This window comes from Papaver somniferum, chromosome 3, assembly GCF_003573695.1.
Source record: "Papaver somniferum cultivar HN1 chromosome 3, ASM357369v1, whole genome shotgun sequence".
NCBI lineage: Eukaryota > Viridiplantae > Streptophyta > Magnoliopsida > Ranunculales > Papaveraceae > Papaver > Papaver somniferum.
Window position 1 is genome coordinate 34218880 of NC_039360.1, and position 13453 is coordinate 34232332.

The 13453-nt window shown below is 38.9% G+C and overlaps 1 protein-coding gene across 1 annotated transcript; it reads left to right on the forward strand.

Moving 5' to 3' along the window:
* The first annotated feature begins 5741 nt into the window (after positions 1-5741).
* On the forward strand, positions 5742-9868 carry LOC113359273. The gene is made up of 5 exons (XM_026602937.1): positions 5742-6293; positions 6447-6545; positions 6810-7040; positions 8900-9011; positions 9501-9868. The coding sequence occupies exons 1-5, from the start codon at positions 5742-5744 to the stop codon at positions 9866-9868; spliced, it is 1362 nt and encodes a 453-aa protein (XP_026458722.1).
* The last annotated feature ends 3585 nt before the right edge of the window (positions 9869-13453 follow it).

Consider the following 13453-nt stretch of genomic DNA (forward strand, 5'->3'; position numbering starts at 1 on the left):
TGGTCCGGCTCTTGCAAACATCGTTCTTCGCTGCCTTTCTGCGGGAGTCTTTGTCGTTTCTTTGCTCTTTTCACTCTGTGAGTTAACCAGGCTTTATTTAGTACCTAAAAATGCAAAATTAATTAAGAAAAGTATTTATTCTTGAAAACAAAGAAAATACAGAATATGGGATAAAATGTAGAATTAATGCACAAAAGATGAGTTAAATGCCAAGAAAAATATATAGAAATATGCACTTTTTAACACTCATCAAATACCCCCAAACCTGAATTTTACTTGTCCTCAAGTAAAACAAAACTAAGGGAATCCTACCTATACCAGTGTCGCTGGTCTCTCGAATGCATTTAGCATATGCACTAAGCCTTTTAAACCACTAAGTGTCCCTAGTGGACGAGTGAAGTCTCGTGAAGGTTTGCTTAGAACGTACCTACAAAGTTCTAGGACAAAATATAAGCTCAGATTCCATGAAATGTGACATGTGCAAGACAGTAGAAGCTCACAGCAAAATGGAGATGTCAATCTAGCTATCAAAGGCACAATCCTAGCACTGATAACAACTAAAGACACGTGATAAGAGTGTAAAGTGTATCTACACATGTTTCTAGAATGACCTGAAGTTATGACTACTAATCACCAAGAGATAGTTTTTAGGCTAAGAACCGAATTCTAAGCCAAGCTAGCTGTCCGTATTTACGAGAATTGTGAATGTTCACCCAATGAGTTGGTGATATTTCAGTTTACCCGCGTTATACATCGATGGCTGCACCCTCCTTGCTTATTACAAGACTATTTACAACAAAAAGATGACTCTTTACATGACTCTTATTTACATTGATTACTCTCTTTTATTTTTGGAACAAGAGAGAACTATTGTCTTTAACATGACAAAACATGGAATAAATAAATACTTGATATTTTTTTTTATTTTTTTTTTTGATATTTTTTTGATTTTTCCGAATTTTTCTGATTTTTTTTTTTTTTTTGAAGAAATAACTTTGATCTTTACAACATAATTACATGACTCTTAGCAAGAGGTGGCCCTTATCAAATGCATCCGGTCAAATTTTATGGTTGTTTTTCTTAACGTATCCTCCAACTTCTATCCCAGCCAACCAAAGAACAAGCTAGTCAAGTCTCATTCAGTATTCTAAAGTGATTGGCAACCTAACTTCCTATCAAACACCTTGAAGATCGAGGTTATACATGTATTGGTAGATCGTGCGCGTGCAAGTTTCTTATCACATGTGAATTGTGCTAGAATCAGGGTGCCTAAATATCTAGACTAAGAATCCTTATGTATTACATATTTGCACAAGAGTCAACATTTCAAGGTAAATGAGCTCCATTTTTTATGATTTTTTAATTAATTTTTGTTTTTTTTTAATTTTTTTGGAATTTGTAAATTTTTTCAAAAAGAGTTCAAAAAGAAGGAGTTCTTGTTTTCAATTATGGCATGTGATCGTGGTATCTACTCTATACCCCCAAACCTAAACTAAACATTGTCCTCAATGTTTCAAAAGATGTAAAGAATTATAATACAACATATGGAGAGGATTATGCTGAGTAGAGAAAAAGGAAAGAGAATACCCGATTTCGGCGAAAGCAAGATTAGAACTTCATTATTCAAGGCAAAAATCCAACATTTTTTTAGCCGAGATCATATTGGATTAGCACTATATATACAAAAGAAACAAAAGATTTAACTAAGAAACTATCTACAAGAAAATTTGGTTTTTAATGGGATTGGACTTTTTGGGAAAAATTTGGTTTTGTCGGGAGACATTTGGTTTTGATGGGAAAAAGAAAAATTTTGGTTTTTAGGGAAACATTTGGAAAAATTTGGTTTTTATGGGAGAAAAACATTTGGTTTAAATAATGGGATAAGGAGACCAAGCCCACTGTTGGGTTTTGCGAAGCCCAGCTACGTTTTTGAAAAACAGGCCCACTGCTGGTGAGTAAAGCTCACTGTTGGTTTTTGGAATTTTGAAATTTTGGCCCACTTGAACTTTGGTTCAGGCCCACAGTTCAGAAACAAGCCCAGGTAACAATTTGAAATTTGGGCTCTTAAATAGCCAAAGGTCGAGGCCCAACTGGACTTTGAAAACGTTTTCTGTTTTTGGGTCAAGCCCACAGTGTAAATGTTTAGTTTTCAAATGGATGTTAAGCCCACAGTCCCAGAAATTTAGTTGGGCTTTGGCTAGCTACTAACTAAAATATGAGGCTCAACTGGGCTTTCAAAAGTTCAGTTTTCTTTAATTAAAACAACAGGCCCAAATCAATCTAAAACCACAAGCCCACAAGAAATTAAACAAACAAGCCCACAAGAAATTAATTACAAACCCAACAGAAAATATAAGCCCAAATGTTGGGTTTAATATTACAAGCCCACAAGAAAAATGGAAGCCCACAGTTTGGGTTCTCTTAATGGGTTTAGGCTTACCTGTGAAGCACAGCCCAGCTGTTCAGTTTGGTTGCAAAAGCCCAGTTGGGCTTTGGATCATCCTAAGCTTTGGCTTCAACACTCAAGGCCCAGTTGGGCTTGGTTCAATTTTCTTTGGCTTGTATTACAGACCAGTTTGGCTTGGGTTCTAGCTGCAGCTTTGGTTCAGCAAGTTTCAGCCTTAGCAGCACATCAACAGGTGCAGAAGGCAGCAGCAGTTAGTAGCAACAGGGGAAAGTAACAGCCTCAGTTCCACCAGTTCACCAGCAACAGCAGAGGCAGTGCAAGCAGCAGCACCACCAGGGGCAGATTCAGCAACAAAGGTGCAAATGGGCTAAGCAGTTCACAGCAGTGCACTAAAGCAACAGGCAAGATACTGTGCAAGAACAGCAAGCAAACAACTAGATGAAGATGCAAACAGCAAGAATGCAATGTAAACAGCAAATGATGCAAGTGCAGCTGCAAGCTAAGAGCAACAGCAACCAAATGAGCAAGGAAAGAAAAACAACAGAAGCTGTTAAGAACAACAAGAACAGCAAGGGAAAATGATGCAAAGATGAAAAATTATGCAAAGATGAAAATGCAAGTTATGATGAGCTAAATGATTATACTAAATGCAAGATATGCAAGTGAAAGAAAGCAAGGAAAAACAACAACCACACAATGCCAAGTCCCCGGCAACGGCGCCAAAAACTTGGTAGGCTTTGAAAGGGGACAGAAAATAAGAGCAAGAGGAAGCCTACATGTTATAACCGCAAGTGCACGGTGTCGGTTGTAGCTTGTGCAAATACGGGTCGAATCCACAGGGACTAGGGTGTGTAAGTTGAAGTTTCCTAAACTGTTTTCTAAGCTGTGAACTAACTAAACAAGGATATGAAAACTAACAGTGAATTGAACTAACAGAATTAAACAAGACACTAACAGGACATGAAACAGCAAACTAAATGAAGATGAAAGAAGTTGTGGATTAAGAAGATCAGTGAAATAAGGGGCTTGATTTCACCCTAGTTCATGCTATGCATTTTCTTATTGAAATGTTAAGCACAACTATAGTTCTTTCCAAAGTACTAGTTGTCTTTTTAAGGTACAACTAGTCAAAGGTATGTGAATTCAGCATGAAGTTGCATCTTAAATTAAGTTCAAGTGTTCCTAAACTTGTTTAACATTCTAAGGCTTTTGTCAAATTATTACACAGCAGGGCTAGGGAAAATGAGACTATCCTAAGAACAAAACATAACATAAACATGAACATGAGCTTGATGTAAATTGTAACAATCACACAATCAAATTCAATACATGTTGGAGTTCTGAACAGCTAAAATTAACAATGCATTTGAATTGAGAATCATGGAATTGAAAAGATTGATAACCCTCAAAGCTAACAGTTCATGGAAATAATAAAACTAAACTATTCTACTGATGCTCTGGCTAATCCAGGCATGGTTAAAATTACACCCCAGGCACTCAATTTATACATGCAAGCATAATCCCCAAAATTCCCAAAAATTAGGGTTTCACCAAAAGTGAAATTAAAACTCACCAACTCTATGAAAATTGATTCTGACTTCGACACATTCTTCTTCTGACTCTCCTGATGCTACCCATGCCTCCAATTTGTGTTATTTCTCAACCTAATTTACCAAACTCACACGCCTAGGGTTTCTGAGAAGAGGCGAGTGAATTAGGTCTCTGAAATTAGAAGGGAATAGGTGATGGATGATGGGGTTGTTGGTGATTTGAGAGCTCGGTGGTGGTTGAGGCGGCAGGAAGTTGGTGGCGGAGCAGGTGGTGAAGGTGAGGCTGTTGCAGAGGGAGGTGAGGGAGGTGAAGTCGATAGTTTTAGGGTTAGGGTGTGTTTGGGTCAGGGTATAGGTATTGGGTACTCGGGTGTTGAGCGGGTGTAGAAAATGTTGATGCGCAGCAAGGATGAGACGTTGGATGCGAAGATGATGGATCGATCTAACGGCGAGACGGAGGCAGATCTTGAGCGACCGTTGGATTCTAGATGCAACAATTCTGACGTTCCAGATGAGAGTTAGGTGCTATGATGTTTGACAGGAGCTTCAGAATTTGATGCACTGTGATGAAGCGACCGTTGGATGCATCTGTGGATCCAATCTGACGGCTACGAGCTTAGGCAGGCTTTGGGCTTGGGCTTGGACTTAGGTTAGAGTTTGGGCTTAGACAATTCTGAGCCCGCTTCTTCTTTAAGAACAAATTCTTCCTTCCAAGCCCACTTCTAGTTGGTCCGGCTCTTGCAAACATCGTTCTTCGCTGCCTTTCTGCGGGAGTCTTTGTCGTTTCTTTGCTCTTTTCACTCTGTGAGTTAACCAGGCTTTATTTAGTACCTAAAAATGCAAAATTAATTAAGAAAAGTATTTATTCTTGAAAACAAAGAAAATACAGAATATGGGATAAAATGTAGAATTAATGCACAAAAGATGAGTTAAATGCCAAGAAAAATATATAGAAATATGCACTTTTTAGCACTCATCACCTATTTATAGTGTTTTAGGACCAAAAATCCCAATATTACTTGCGTATATTCTCCATTTAATCCGATTATTCTCCGCTGCCAATAATAACGATAATTTCCAAAATTAACTCTGTCACACGTTAGAATTGGTTCTGCACACTCCAATTCAGCTCTCCCACGCCTAGTAAGTCGTCGAACGTCCCTTAATCACTTCCATGCATAGCCAAAACACACACAACAGCGTGTACAGGGTGTGTTCAGTCCGTGTAGCTCTGTTTTGATCTCGAGAATCAAATCGATATTTCCAGCCAATTCTGATCAAATTCGACACCCAAACTATCTTCCTTAGGATAAATCATAACTTCCTACCAAGTTTGAGCGATTGAATCGCACTCTAACCCATTCATTTTGACGATCACAATTCTGCCAGTTGAAAACTTCATTTCCCGCCAAAATACAAATTCAAATTGTTGAAGAAGGTGCCCCTTATCCAGAGTGCTGGGGTGCGAATAGTAATTTTGGGGTGGAAATGGTAATTTTTCTGGGATCCTACGGTACATTTCTGGGACGTTTCCGGTGCATTTATGGGGTGCCTTTCGTAATTTTCTCCGGGTGTAAAACACTGCTTTTCGAGGTGATTTCGCCAAAAATGTTTATTTTCCAAAGGTGCCTAAAAAGACATAAAAGAACACAATAAATACAAAATTGAGCACTAACAATACATACAATAGAGACATATTAGACACATAAATGCGTCTATCAAAAAGGCATATCTTTGATGATGGTGTAAGCCAAATGAATCAAAATATTTTGTAATATCAGAAGATGAATGACCAAAGGTTTGCTAGTCTAGAACTTAAGTTGGGACAAATCTATAATGCTCTAAGTGAGAGGGAAAAGGGTAACCTCCCTAGTCAACCTCAGCAAAATCTGAAAGTCACATTTCAGGAAAGTACATCTAATTGTAATGAGACTACACATGCTGTCACCACTCTTCGTAGTGGTAAAATTGTTGATAACAATATAGGCGTACCACAGACTAGTGAGTCTGAATCAGACTCATCATTGCATACAACGCCACATAAATCATCCATTGTAGAAAGTGACTCTGAGCATGTTTGTAAATCTAAAAATTCTGCTGATGTTAATGTTTCTTTGCCAGCTAATGTTCCTGTTGCTCCATTTCCTCAAAGGTTGGTGAAGCAGAAGAAAGGTACCCATTACAATGAGATGTTAGAGATGTTCAAACGAGTTAACATCAACATCCCATTTATTGAAGCAATAAAGCAGATCCCTGCTTACGCTAAGTTCTTGAAAGATCTGTGCACACAAAAGCGAAAGCTTAATGTGCATAAGCGTGCCTTTCTTGCTGAACATGTGAGTTTTGTCATTCAAAATAAGACTCCACCTAAGTTTAGAGACCCTGGTTGTCCCACAATCACTTGCATGATAGGTGACCATACGGTCAATAAGGCGTTACTGGACTTAGGGGCAAGTGTTAACCTACTGCCATATTCGGTGTATGTGCAGTTGGGTCTTGGAGAGTTAAAACCAACACCTATAACTCTGCAATTAGCCGACAGATCCATCAAAGTGCCACGTGGTGTGGTAGAAGATGTTCTAATCAAGGTTGATAAGTTCTATTTTCCTGTGGACTTCATTGTATTAGATACTCAGCCTGTGCAGAACCCAGACTGTCACATTCCTGTCATTTTAGGACGTCCTTTCTTGGCGACGTCCAATGCAATCATTAACTGTCGTAATGGAGTGTTGAAATTATCGTTTGGTAACATGACTGTGGAGTTGAATGTTTTTAATGCTATCCAACAACATTTAGATCTTGATGATGATAATGATGTGCATGAAATCAACATGATTGAAAGTTTGATTCAGGGTTCGCTGTCTAGTAGCATGTTTGTTGACCCTTTGCATGCTTGTTTGAATAATTTTAACTTGGATCTATTTGATGATGAATACATAAGTGAAGTGAATTCTTTGCTTGAATATGCACCTCTCATGGACACCATCAAATGGAAAGTTATAGTGGAGCCACTTCCACTCTCTGAATCCATGTCTGTCCCGTCTCTTGTTGAGCCACCAAAGCTCGAACTGAAAACATTGCATGTACTCTTAAATATGCATTTTTGGGATCTTCTAATACTTTTCCTATAATCATTTCATCTGCCTTAGATACAGAACAGGAGAGTAATCTTTTAGAAGTACTTAAGGAGCATAAAGAAGCATTAGGATGGACCATCTCAGACCTTAAAGGCATAAGTCCCATTGTGTGCATGCATCATATAAATATTGAAGAAAATGCTAAACCATCTAGGGAAATGCAGAGGAGACTCAACCCTAACATGAAAGAAGTTGTTAAGGTTGAGATTCTAAAACTTCTTGATGCATGTATCATATACCCGATCTCAGATAGCAAATTGGTTAGTCCCATTCAGGTTGTGCCGAAAAAATCAGGTGTTACCGTAGTTCAAAATGATAAAGATGAGTTAGTTCCTACTCGAGTAACCACGGGGTGGCGAGTTTGCATTGATTATAGGAAGTTTAACACAGTAACAAGGAAAGACCACTTCCCTCTTCCATTCATAGACCAAATGCTAGAACGGTTGTCTAGGCATAAATACTATTGTTTCTAAGATGGTTTTTCTGGTTACAACCAGATTCATATTGCACCTGAAGATCAGGAAAAGACTACATTTACATGTCCTTTTGGAACATTTTCTTATTGTTGCATGCCCTTTGGGTTGTGTAATGCACCCGCCACATTTCAACGTTGTATGATGAGCATTTTTTCTGATATGATAGATAATTTCCTTGAGATCTTTATGGATGATTTCTCTGTGTTTGGATCTTCTTTTGATGAATGTTTGAACCATCTCACTCATGTGTTGATTAGATGTAAAAAAGAAAAATTTGGTTTTGAATTGGGAAAAGTGTCATATATGGTGAACTCAGGCATAGTTCTAGGACACATCATCTCTGAAAAAGGCATAGAAGTAGATAAAGCTAAAGTTGACCTCATTCAACACTTGCCGCAACCTCGCTCTGTGAGGGAGGTTAGATCATTTTTAGGCCATGCTGGTTTCTACCGTAGATTCAATAAGGATTTCAGTAAGATCTCAAGGCCACTGTATAATCTACTTGGTAAAGATGTTGCATTTGTATTTGATGATGCTTGTGTGCGTGCATGGGAAGTACACAAAACTCTTCCAATTTCAACCCCTATAGTCCGACCACCTGACTGGAAATTGCCATTTGAAATCATGTGTGACGCGTCTGATTTTGTTGTTGGTGTTGTTTTAGGACAGCGCGTTGATAGACTTCCATATGTGATATACTATGCTTGCAAGACTTTTGATGATGCTCAACTTAATTATACAACTACTGAGAAAGAGTTGCTTGCTGTTGTTTTTGCATTGGACAAGTTCAGGTCATACTTGATAGGGTCTAAAGTCATTATATACACTGATCATGCTGCCCTGAAATTCCTTCTTTCTAAGAAGGATGCTAAAGCTCGTCTCATCCGATGGATATTGTTATTGCAGGAATTTAATCTCGAAATTCGAGATAAGAAAGGTTCTGAGAATGTGGTTGCTGATCACTTGTCTAGATTAAATATTGAGTCTTTTGATGAGTACGTGCGGACTAGAGAGTCTTTTCCTGATGAAAAATTAATGCTTGTGTCTGAGTATCCTTGGTTTGCTGACATTGTGAACTATCTTGCCACGGGAAGAATGCCTTCGCATTGGTCTAGACAAGACCTGTTTAAGTACTGCCCTGACCAAATCATTAGGAAATGTGTCCCCAACAGTGAACAAAAAGATGTGATATCTTTTTGTCACGACCAAGCATGTGGTGGACATTTCAGTACCAAGAAAACTGCTGCAAAAGTCTTGTAGAGTGGGTTTTATTGGCCACCGTTATTCAAAGACTTCCATGCTTATTGTATTTCTTGTGAACGTTGTCAGAAACTAGGAAGTATTTCCAAGAGAAACATGATGCCATTGCACCCTATTTTGATTGTTGAACTGTTTGATGTTTGGGGAATTGATTTCATGGGTCTGTTTCCCAATTCTGAAGGTAAGCTATACATCCTTGTTGTTGTTGATTATGTTTCTAAGTGGGTAGAAGCAGTTGCGACCAAAACAAATGACTATAGGGTGGTTATGGCCTTCTTAAAAGAAAACATATTTTCTCATTTTGGGATACCTAAAGCTATAATTAGTGACGGTGGTTCACACTTTTGTAATAGGTCTTTTGAGTCATTAGTTCGCAAGTATGGCATAACTCATAAAGTCGCAACCTCATACCATCTACAGACCAGCGGCCAAGTAGAGGTTTCTAATAGGAAAATTAAGCATATTCTAGAAAAGACTGTTAACACGTCTAGGAAAGATTGTTCATTACGATTGAATGATGCTTTATGGGCCTATAAAACAGCATATTAAACCCCTATTGGCATGTCTCCGTACAGACTTGTGTATGGAAAACCTTGTCATTTACCTGTTGAACTAGAACATCGAGCATATTAGGAAGTTAAGAAACTTAACTTTTCTCTTGATAAGGCAGGTACCCAACGGAAACTCCACCTCAACGAGTTGGAAGAATTAAGGAGTGATGCTTATGACAGTGCAAAGATGTACAAAGATAGAATGAAGGTGTTCCATGACAAGCGCATTTTGCGCAAGTCATTCACACCTGGCCAGAAAGTTTTATTGTACAACTCACGTTTGCATATTTTTCTAGGTAAATTGCATTATAGATGGACAGGCCCATTCATGGTGCGAACAATATTCCCTCATGGAGCTGTAGAAATCGAAGATGTAGCAGCTAAGAACGTCTTCAAGGTCAATGGGAAGAGACTGAAGCCATTCCTTGAACCAATCCCACCTGAAATTGAGACAACTGATCTGGAGGATCCTGTCTATCTGGATTGAAGTGGTTCACCCTTGTACATACCAGGTTTAAAATTCTATTTTTTGTCTTTTGCTTTCTTTAGGTTTCAGTTTGATAGGCTAGTTTTTGTTGTATATAATCTCTGTTTTGTTTTTGTGATATCTACCTTGCTGCTCGACTATCTGGTTTGGCAAACACTTTTTGGATCTGGTACTTTCTAACCTTTCTTTATCTTCATAAACTTCATGGAATGTTATAACTTTGTGAATCCTTGGAAACATTGAGGACTCTGTTTAACATAGGTTTGGGGGTACAAGTAGATATCACATGATCTTTGTAGAAATTTGGTATGTTTGAATCTTGTGAATTGATAACATCTTAGAAAAAAAAATGAAAAATGGATCTCATTTACCTTGAATTGTGATACCTGTGCATGTATGAAATCTTAGGATTCTTAGTATAGATGATGAGGCACCCCTGATTCTAGCACAATTCACATGTGATTTAGAAATTTGCACATGCACGATCAACCAAGCGTGTATAGCCTCGATGTTTCATAGGTTAAGTAGGCTGCCAAATCTAGAATACTTAATGAGACTCGACTAGCTTGTTCTTTGGTTGGCTGGGATAGAAGATGGAGGATGCGTTAAGAAAAGCAACCATTGAATTTGACCGGGTGCATCGAAAAGGGCCACCTCTTGCTAAAAGTGTTATGTATTTTTCTGTTCTTGTAAATTTGTTGTGTCATCTTATGTTTGTATCTATGTTATTCCAAAATCAGTTCAAAAGAAAGAAAGAAAAAAAAAGTACTCATTCTCTGTTATTATGCTCTACATCAGTAAAAATGTCAAAGTGTCTCTCTTGCCTCAAAATGAGAGTAGTCAATTGATGAGTGCCAAATATTGTATATATTTATCCCTTTTTGTTGGCATTTAACTCATCCTTTGCGCATTAATTCTACATTTTATCCCATATTCTGTATTTTCATTGTTTTCAAGAATAAATATTTTTCTTACTTAATTTTGCATTTTTAGGTAATAAATAAAGTCTGGATGACTTGCGGAGCGGAAAAGAGCTGAAGAGTAGTGAAAAGCCGGGAGGAATTACGCAAGGAAGCCGCAAAGAATGGAGCGCACGTCCAAAAAGCTGGAAATGGGCTCAAGAAGGAAGAATTGTTCTTAAAGAAGATATGGGCTTGGCATACCCAAAGCCCAAAACCCTTACCCAAACCCATTTTCTATATCCAAACCCGCCTCCATTCTCAGCCGTTAGATTGGATCCATCTCATCATCCAATGGTCGCATCTTCATCGTGCATCAAAATCTGAAGTCCCTGCAAAACACCACAGTGCCTAAATTCCAAGCCTTCAGATTAGATCACATTTAGATCCTACGGTCGCTTCTTTGCCTGCGCATCAAACCTCGATACTTCCGCTTAACACTACAACACCTAACTCCATCTTGCACCGTTAATTTTGATGTATTAAACATCTAACGATCGATACATGCTCCGTTCAATCAAGCCGTTGGATCTATCTACCATCTTCACATCCCACGGCTTCGTATTGCTAGACATCAAAACTCTATGAACCCGCATCACACCGAAATAACCCTAGGATATATAACCCAAAAAAACAAAAGAAACCCTAATCATTTCTTCTCCTCTTTCTTCACCTCTACCCGCACCACCACCTTCTCCACCTGCTCTGACCTCGCCACCACCACTCCCTACGCCATCAAACCAACCCTAAACCTAAGCCCATCATCACCATCACGTGCTATCTCTTTATCAACCACTAATTTCTCCAATTTCTCATCTCTCTTCTCACTGAAACCCTAGGTGAGAAATTGGGGATATAAGTGATGTTAAAGCAACAATTGGAGGCGTGGGGAGCATGAGAATACGAATAAGAAGCATGGGTAGACGATTGATTCGTCTCATCACAGTTGGTGAGTAAAAAAATCAAAACCCTAATTTTACTGTTAATTTGGGGATTTTTGGGATTGAGCTTGCATGTACAAATTGAAGGCATGGGTTGCATCAGGAGAAGAATAAGAGGCATGGGTTGACGTATATTAGGGATGCTATCAGTAGGTTAGGTGAGTCAATTTCACTTTTTTGGTGAAACCCTAATTCTCTGATATTTTGGGGATTTTTAGTTTTTTTGCTTGCTTGTATAAATAGAAGGTGTGGGTGTGAAATTGGCTTATGCTGGACTAGCCAGTGTCCAGAACTTAGTTCTGTTAAATGTTCATTTTGCTGTTCACTGTTTATCCATTTTAATGTTTTGATTTTCTCCATTTTATGTCACTGTGATGTTGTTATGTGTTGTTCCTGTTATGAACTCCATTGTGTTATGTTGTTCTTTGCTGTCACTCCCATACCCCTGTTATGCTATGTTTCTGTAAGCTTGTATCATGTTTCTGTATATGTTCTACTTTAATTTCCTGTTGATGTTTGTGTTCCATGTAATGTTAATGTACCTGTTATGTGATGCATGTTTAGTGGAATGTTAGGCTAGAAACCTCAGTGCACTGATTTGATTGAGCAATGGGAGAAATTAGTGCTCATAGCAAGCTAATTCTCTTTCCATTCCATTTGTATGCTTAGGATGCATTGTTTTGATTGAGCAATGGGAGAAATTAGTGCTCATAGCAAGCTAATTCTCTTTCCATTCCATTTGTATGCCTAGAGCCACTGCCTTGGCCTTGCATTGTCATCACTGTTAGCTTCACCATCTCCCCTGCCCTTGGCTTAGGCCTTGGTTCACTTCCATTGTTGTTGTTTAGTTCTTTGCTGTTTAGTCATTGTCTTGTTTAATTTTTTTCATTGTCGTTGCTTCTTTACATTTTATTTATTGCATTGTCTTTGCTTCACTGCCATCTCTTCTTTCTTCCTTGCCTTGTTCTGCTGCCTTGTATTCCCCTTGGCTTGCTGCCCCCCTTCCACTGCTTGTGCAGCTGTGTGCACCACTGCTTCTGATGCTGCAGAAGTCACCACTGCTGCTGCTGCTTCCTCTCCTAGGCCCAGACCACAGTTCAGGTTAAGACCTAAAGCCTAGCTAATCTAAAGGCCCAGCCAACTGAGCCCAAAGCTCAGTTCACTCCAAAAAGCTAAGGCCCAATTCACTGTGAAAGCCCAGCTCAACCCAAGGCTCAAATCACATCACAAGCCCAGTCCAATTCAGTCAACTTTGGGCTTAATCAAAAGCCTAATTCAGAGACCAAAGCCCAGTTCACAGTTCATCATTCAAAGGCCCAAAGCCTAGTGCACTTCAAGACCAACTGAGCCCAAGCTCAGTTCATTTCATTGTTAAAAACAAACCCATTAGACCCAATTTACTCAAAGGGTATTCAAAGCCCAACAATAGCCATTTAGAGCCCAAAATAGCTAAACACTACAAAACACACCCAGTCTCTGTGGATCGACCCGTACTTGCACGAGCTACAACCGACGACCGTGCACTTGCGGTATTACTGTAGGCCCGCGTTTCTTCGCTTCATTTTTATACACTCCTCCGGGCCCACCAAGTTTTTGGCGCCGCTGCCGGGGATTGGTGCTGTGTTTTTCTTGTTGTTTTATTAGCTATTTTTGCATTTCACTGCATAGCATTTGCATCTGCATCT

Bases quoted from the DNA above. Each gene is read 5' to 3' on its own strand.
- LOC113359273 (XM_026602937.1), top strand. From the start codon at position 5,742: ATGAATGACCAAAGGTTTGCTAGTCTAGAACTTAAGTTGGGACAAATC. The intron at 6,294-6,446 runs GTGAGTTTTGTC...GTGTATGTGCAG, and splicing joins GTGCCTTTCTTGCTGAACAT to TTGGGTCTTGGAGAGTTAAA. The intron at 6,546-6,809 runs GTTGATAAGTTC...AGTTTGATTCAG, and splicing joins TAGAAGATGTTCTAATCAAG to GGTTCGCTGTCTAGTAGCAT.